This window comes from Montipora capricornis, chromosome 7 (assembly GCF_036669925.1).
Source record: "Montipora capricornis isolate CH-2021 chromosome 7, ASM3666992v2, whole genome shotgun sequence".
In the NCBI taxonomy this organism is placed as follows: domain Eukaryota; kingdom Metazoa; phylum Cnidaria; class Anthozoa; order Scleractinia; family Acroporidae; genus Montipora; species Montipora capricornis.
In genome coordinates, this window is record NC_090889.1 from 41,336,815 (window position 1) to 41,344,718 (window position 7,904).

Consider the following 7,904-nt stretch of genomic DNA (forward strand, 5'->3'; position numbering starts at 1 on the left):
AAACTGATGCAAGTTCACCATAAAACTGAAAGCAAGATGAAAACAGAAAGATAAGATACAGTGTATCTCTTGGTTTCTTCATCTTACTTTCTCTATTTTTACAACAAGGCTTGCAACAGCTCCCTGCAAAAGTTTACCCTTTCCTCCCCAGACAATTGCACTCATGAGGGGGGTACCCTAGTGGTGAAAGGGTTAACAAAATCTTGGTCCTCTTAGAGCGACTTTCATGTGACCTTGAAAAATAAACTTAAAAACAGAACGTAAACAAAAATGCTAAACATTTAATTGGCTTATAGGACGAGAACAAACGAGTGTGAATTTTCATTGCCTTAGCGAACATGGATGTAAACAATGTCATCTCTCCATGGAAAGCGATCGGCATTTTGCTTCGACGTCATTTGAAATGCAGTAATGTGATTGGGCAATCGAAAAGTTTACTGCCCATATTAGGAGTTTCCTTGGCAGAAACAAAGAGAAGCTTTGTTTTAGTCTTGCCAAACATTGGCCAAACATTGCTCTACAAAAGTTGCTCTAATGGAGTGAACATGGTTCAGCCATTCACTTATCAGGCACTCCAGGATTCCCCCAGGTATTGACAAGTAGAATTGTCTGGCATTACTGGGTAAAATCTGTCAAGTCTCACTTCCAGGAGTCAATGGGTTAAGTGGCCTTTACTGTAACTGAGATTCATGGAAATTATGCCACGAATTGACTTACATAACAAGAAAATAAGTCATAATCAGACAAAAATTACTATAGGAGGGTTTCACGTGATGTCATAGCTGCCATATTGGTGGACAAAAACAAACGATAGATCTGTCATTAGCTTCTTTTGTTTGTCCACCAGAAGTCGTACATTTCTCTTTTGTTATTGGGGTCTCTAGAAGTTGGTTGAAAACGTCCTATACATAAAGCCATTTAAAAAGGAAATAAATACTAACTAATGATAATAGACCCACACAGGTTTTGTTCATCTAGAAGACTGTTTATAAAATAATGACCTTTTGCGACAGAAAATATCAGACACTAGTAAGAATGAAATGTTCGTTTTCATATTTTGGGGTTCATAACCCAACACGTAAGGGTGGAGAAACTAAAATGACACCATCTCCTCTCACAAACAGCATGGGGATGTTCCTTTTTGTTGTCTGAAAAGTAAAAGAAAAAAAATTTAAAACGTTTTTCTCACAATTCAAAAACTTGCCTGCATTTGCCATGTTGTTAAATCAATTTTAATGAGTGTGACATCATAAAAAAATTGCATTTGTGAAATTATGGGATTTTTCGGGGGTATTATGAAAGAAGAACATCCAAAAGGGCTACTCGCCAAAAATTAGCATTTCAGGGCAAAATGTCTTTGAAATATAAATTAGCCCAGCTATGCTCTGATGACTCCATACAAATCCTTCTAAATTTGACTCAGTTTATAACATTAGGAACCAAGTTAAATCTGAAAGAAATAATGGTGTATTGTGTCATCAGAGCAAAACGGGACTAGTGCCTCTTAGACAAGTTGCCCCACAATAGTTTTTGGCAGCGAGGCCTAATGTTCAGATGTTGTTCTTTCAAAATATCCCAACAAATCCCATATTTTCAGAAATTTAATTTTTATGACATCACCACAGTTAATTAGAACTCTATTGATATGCCAGTCTTCTAGAAATGGGCAAAGGGATAGATGTAACACAAGACTAAAAGCAGTCTCTCTTTTGCTGCTTGGTTAGTCAAGAGTAAGGAGAAGACATGCATGAAAAAATGATCCGACTAAACCAACTGGTGACAGAAGGACTGCTCGTACATTGTAGTCTAGGTTAACACAGGTGAGCTGCTTGACCCATTGAGTCACTAAGTATTGACCCACCACTACTGGGTACTATTAACTTACAGTACAGGTGTTGTTCACCCATGCAAACATGTTCATGCAATAGCCCTTTTCACGGTTAGTTTTTCTCATTTGCATTACAATGTAATCTAGCATGCATGTGAGGCAATTTCGGGCTATTTTGTAGTTTTAACCCGAAATTGCCTTGCATCCACGTTAAATTGCATTGTAATGCAAATAATAAAAAGTAACCATGAAAAGGGCAATTGGATGCACGCTTAATTGTATTAAAATCCAAACACAAAGGGTACCTTTTTAAGTCTACATATTAATTTTTCTTCATGTACATGTTCCCAGCAATGAGATAAGTGTTAGCGTAGCCTTGTATTTAGGTTAAGGTAAATATGCCACAAATAGGCTATTAAGGAGGCTCCCTAGAGTTTTAGGGCAGCATGCAAGCTGGGCACTAGTGTGGCGCATAAAGCCTGAATCGCACAGGTTTTTCTGATTAATTTTTTGTGACGCCTGCGTGACCAAATCTGTAAAATTAACTGCTAATTTTCTTGCGTTCCCTTTGGTAATTTTTTTTTTTTAATTGGCTCAGTTCTAACCATGTACATTGTACAGTTCTTATCAAATACCCTACATATGTTAAAATCTGTCAGAGCTAATTGCATATAATATTTAGAAAAATGACAAATTACATAACATTGGCAAAACCATCTGAACGACCTTGACTTTTTACCACTTCAAAATGTCAGGCAATATGTAATTTCCATATTGTGGATAAGAATTTAAAAAATTCACCAAAGGAAGGTATAACTATTAGGGAATTTATGCCAAAAACAGGAATATATCTGCCTGTCATAAGATGTGATGTTGCGATGGAAACGGCCATAATCCAAAAATTGACACCAAAAAATAAGCCTTATTATATCGGTACCTATCTTGGTACATTGTAAGTCTCTACAGGGAAAATTTTGACAGAAATTAATAACGTTTTTTTTTTTTGTATGTCTTCATATATTAATTACATGCACATCTACTGTACAGAGAACCTTACATCAATAATAATATTATTTACAGTTTTCCTTTCCTTGCGCTTGTGTTTATGCTTGCATTCGTTTGTGTCATGTGAAAAGGAAACAAAGCATAAACACAAGGAAATATTTTTAAGTGTCTGGCCAATTAAAGCTCTCGTTCCAGATTCCCTGCATCTGAGCATTTGAACAAAATGAGTTTCTGTGGTTGATTTTGATGCTTATGCCTACGTTCATTTTCAATGGAATCATTAAGCTGCTTATGCTTGTGCTTGTGTCGCTAGTGAAAAACAGGCTTTAATCTTTCCTTGACGAGCGGAGTTTAGAGGACACTTTGTGGTGTTAATACTATTGACCGTATCCCCAGAGAAAAGTGGTGTTAAAGATGCGGAGAAGAGCAAGGTGACATACCATAATGCTCTTCAAAATCAATTTCTGCAGTAATACAGATACATGTATCATATGAAGTCAAATTTCTGGACATAATATCTTAGGTCACCATTTGGGTAAATTAAAACAAAAGAAAAAGACTGATTTCAACTTAAAGAACCATTAATTTTAAAGGGATTTTCAGTAACTGTAAAGGTATGTCTGTATGCATTCTAAAAGATGTTGGTAATTTTATTAATCCAGAGGTCATCAGCAGTGCTAAGAAGAAATCTTCCCACAATTGATACCCTCCTTCCTGCAGTCTCAACACACTGTTGCTTATGTGCCGCAACTCAGCCGCTCATAACACCTGACATCAGTTTGTCTTTGAATAGGTACAAACCTTAAAAAGTTCCTCGTATGTCTCTTCATCTATTTCAACAGTTGTGATAGTTTCCTCAACTTCACTCAAAATCATGTTGAGATGCTGATCATAAGCCTGAAAAATTGTCAACGTATTAAAAGTGATTTACACTCTCAAATAGTAGCAATAATAACTACTGTATTTGCTTGAAGGTGTTCTGAAAACAAATGCATCACCATGTCCAGGGATTGACATGTGTAGGATCTTTATTTTAGAGGAAGTAACATTGAGGTGCAATTTCATGTACACTGCTGAGCTATATTCTAAGAGACAATGGCCAGTTATTATGAAACAAACAAAATGAGACAGGGCCTAAGTTTATGGTCCTGTCATACATGTAGCACTGAAAAGTCTAGAACCATTTTTCGAGATGCTGTAAACAAACCTACTACTTTTTTATTAGCTTTTACATGCACTGTACTGGGGAAGCAATGTTAGCAAACTGGTAAAAGAAATCACATTCCAACAGCGTGGCCTTAGTTTTGGTTCCCTGATCCATCACCCAGATGTTTCCATAAAATCTGAAGTTGAAGAAGAATCTTGTCTTTAATTACTTCAACTTAAGGAAAAAAGTAGTTGAGTTCTCCACTTTTCTCGTCTTTCCCAAGCATTGACGTGTTGTGGGTTTTTCTTACACTTATCTAGCGAGTTTGACGATCACCAGAGCAGTAGCGGAAATGTTTTGGTTGAGAGAGAGATGGATGAAGATCCTGCTGCATTGTTAATCTCATATAATTAATTACATAATTAATTAATTTGGGTGGCCAACCAATTTGACCGAATTTTCCTTAGAGCACAGCCTTTATAGAACTCAATACCTGGAAAATTAGTTGGGGACACCAATATGGCCACCATTACTTTGTTTAGAGACACCAACTGGCCGCCGTGATGTCACATGAAAACACTCCATTGCGCTTCTTGGTTACTCTGCTCAGATATTAATTTCTTTCTGGGTGCTCACTTGTTCGATTCAATCTGCTCTAGCAATAATTGATAAGTAGAGTACTTAATTTACATTGTATTATAGTGATTATGGCTACATAGTTATTGTACCTATTTCATGTGGCTAAAATAATTGTGAGCTCAGGAATAACAAACTTTTCAAAAAACAGTGATTCCTTGGGCCCATTTCTAGAAAGTCAAGAAGACGGGGTAGACTTTCATATACCGTACTAAAATGGCACAGGACAAAAGAACCATTGTTATTCCAATTAGGCCTTGCTAATTAGGTATTGCTATATTTGATTTGTTCTTTTGTTATATGGACATTAATCATTTCGGATCGGGTATGTATATATGATCATGAAAGACCAGCCAGAAGAAGGAAGAAATTAAATAAGTCATCAATTATCAAATGAATGAAGGAGGTAGTTTCTAAAGAAACTGTGGTGCTGCGTCGGTGGGGAAGTAGTATACAAAAATTTGGGTTTATCAACGGAGTTGATAATGTAAATTGGCCACCGTACAGAGATTCTGTACGGACTGGCCAATTTACATTATCAACTCTGTTGATAAAACCAAATTTTTGTATACGTCGATCAATTATCAACATCACTTTGCTTCTAATTTGCACGTGCTCAGGCCCTATTCAGTAGTTGTTCCTTTTGCTTATTCTATATGTTGAAAAGATATTAAATGACCAGCTTCTAAAACAAGCGGATGGCAGATGCACAAATGTTTTCGGGACCGAATTTCCAGAACCACGATTCTCTTTTTTACATAATTATTATTATTTTGCACCATGTCGATTTCGGATTAAATGTAAACGTCCTAAGTACCCAACGGCATGATGTATCAGTAAGCAAAGCGGCAAGAATGCGCAAAATGAAACAGTGTCTAGAACAGGAGTAAACTACTGACAGGAATTGGAACGCGAAGGACCTTCTTGTGAAGAAATTCTAATATTTATTGTCCAATTTCTGGAAGTATTACTTACGTGAAGTTTTCCTCTTAGTTCTCTATCATTTCTAAGCTTCACATAAATTCTTTCATCAAGGCTGAGGCGAATAAGATCAAGCGGTTCTTCCACAGTGTTTGTGACCTCTTCTTCCGCCATTTTTAATTTGGAAGCACGTGGGAGCTGGGGAAGATTGGGAATAATCATTTCTTGAGGGAGGAGTGGGTAAACGGTAATTAAAAAACACGCAGCCGGCCATTTGGAGTCATTTGGTTTGGGCTGAAAGGTGAAGTCGAAACAAACAAACATCGCTAGATCAAGAGAATGAACGAGAAGAAGCCGAAGAAGTTTTATGTGGGCGCGCCATCCATAGAGCCTCGGAAGTAGAGAAACTAAATATTTTAAGCAAAAGCCGATACAACGTAGATTTGATTTTAGTGATGTACTATATTTCGGCTGGCCAAACCAGCCTTCTTCAGGTACAATGAGAGTTTACATTGAATTGCTTCTATGTACAGATATATATATATAGTAAATGGATGTTGACGTAATACTGGAAAAAATGTGATAAAACATGGCAGTTACAAAGATTTTGAATTCAAATACTAAGAGTCACGGAAAAATAACGGAAATCAATCAAAATAATAAACTGAAATCTAATACATTTCTTCGCGGATATTAAGACCGTTGGGATCAATTGTCCTGCCTTTTAAAAACAAATTTAAAAGGCAGGACAATTTATCCCAACGGTCTTAATATCCGCGAAGAAACGTATATATTAGATTTCAGTTTATTATTTTGAGTGATTTCCGTTATTTTTCCGTGACTCTTAGTATTTGAATTCAAAATCTTTGTAACTGCCATGTTTTATCACATTTTTTCCAGTATTACGTCAACATCCATTTACTATATATATATATATATATGTACATAGAAGCAATTCAATGTAAACTCTCATTGTACCTGAAGAAGGCTGGTTTGGCCAGCCGAAATATAGTACACCACTAAAATCAAATCTACGTTGTATCGGCTTTTGCTTAAAATATTTAGTTTCTCAACTTGAAATAACGCCGATCAGATCAAGCCACTGATCCAACGTACACCGACAGGAAAATTGTCCACGGTTGCTTGCTTCGAAACTCGGAAGTAGAGCTGTTTCAAATGCGACAATGGTTTTGAGTCAAGTCTAATAGGTGGAGGCATCCATGGTATATTATCAGAAACCCATAAGGGGTTGAAACGTGTAACTCGCGTTCACAGCTTCCGAATAGTCAGTGCGAACTGATTGGTTGAATGTTTCAGTGCTAAGTACCATATTTGGAACCCCCTCGCTCTTGTTGTTTCAAATATGGTACTTAGCAAATTGAATATTCAGAAGCTTGTTTCCTAGCACATAAGGGGCCGTTACACGTTTCAACCCTTATGGGTTTCTGATATTATAAACAAGAACATTGGTTAAAAGACGAAGATTGGCAATCGCGAGTAACCAATATTTCAAGCTCAAAAATATTTGAAATTGTAAGCACCCTCACACAATCTTAATTATTTAATCGTACGGTTGATCTTTTTATCGATTGGTTGTCTACGCCGTCCTGTGCTTTTATGTATTGTTAAAATTGCTTGGTATATACTTTACCCTCGGTGACTGCTTTTCTAGCTTCTCATTGGTTCGCCAAATCCCGGTTATCAGCCAATAACTGTCATAAAATTCTTGTCAGTTCCTCTTAGCCCTTGCACGATTTCTGTATTAGCATTCGTTCCTTCGTTGCTTGATTCTGTTTTTCCCGTATTTCTAACGATGAAACCATTGTTAAACTTCTTGGGAGCAAAGCAATTATCGCTAGTCCGTTAGTAATATTTTATTAAGAGTAAGTCCATTGTGTTACCAATTTCAATGGTGTCAATTCAATTCTTCAACCCTTGACTGTATCCCATAGAGGAATCGGTCCGCTTAATTGTACAAGTATTGGTGCGTTAGTTTCCAATGGGAAAATATGTAAATAATTATATAAATGTGGAGGTAGAGTCAACCTTGGCGTAATTAATCCTTCAACTTGTGTATGTAAATAATTATATATCTATATAATGTTGCCCTGGGTTTTGAAGCCTGAGAGTTCAGTTGGAGAACTTTGAAAGGAAGAGTGTAAGGACGCGAGATCATGAAACTGTTGAAAAAAGAATTACCGTTCATTGCTAAAAACCATTAGCAAAATAGCCGAGAGCTTCATTGGAAAACTCATTTTCAAACGGCTGGATATTGAGGAGAAGCTGGTAGAATAATAATTGTGCTAGCATAATGTTTGGCATAATTGGAGCAAAAAAGGTGCATAATTTGGGAATTCTGGCATAATT

The 7,904-nt window shown here is 36.6% G+C and overlaps 1 protein-coding gene across 1 annotated transcript; it reads right to left on the reverse strand.

Moving 5' to 3' along the window:
• Positions 1-651: 651 nt before the first annotated feature.
• Positions 652-5,724, reverse strand: LOC138057224 (U6 snRNA-associated Sm-like protein LSm3). Its single transcript, XM_068903276.1, has 3 exons — positions 5,592-5,724; positions 3,635-3,730; positions 652-1,148 (listed from the first exon to the last, which is right to left on the reverse strand). The coding sequence occupies exons 1-3, from the start codon at positions 5,709-5,711 to the stop codon at positions 1,065-1,067; spliced, it is 300 nt and encodes a 99-aa protein (XP_068759377.1). The 5' UTR covers positions 5,712-5,724; the 3' UTR covers positions 652-1,064.
• Positions 5,725-7,904: the final 2,180 nt, after the last annotated feature.

Excerpts from the sequence above, each read along its gene's own strand:
- LOC138057224 (XM_068903276.1), bottom strand. The coding sequence starts at position 5,711 with ATGGCGGAAGAAGAGGTCACAAACACTGTGGAAGAACCGCTTGATCTT. Across the intron at positions 3,731-5,591 it reads AACTAAGAGGAAAACTTCAC|GCTTATGATCAGCATCTCAA; the intron begins GTAAGTAATACT and ends ACAATTTTTCAG. Across the intron at positions 1,149-3,634 it reads CATACGAGGAACTTTTTAAG|ACAACAAAAAGGAACATCCC; the intron begins GTTTGTACCTAT and ends TTTACTTTTCAG.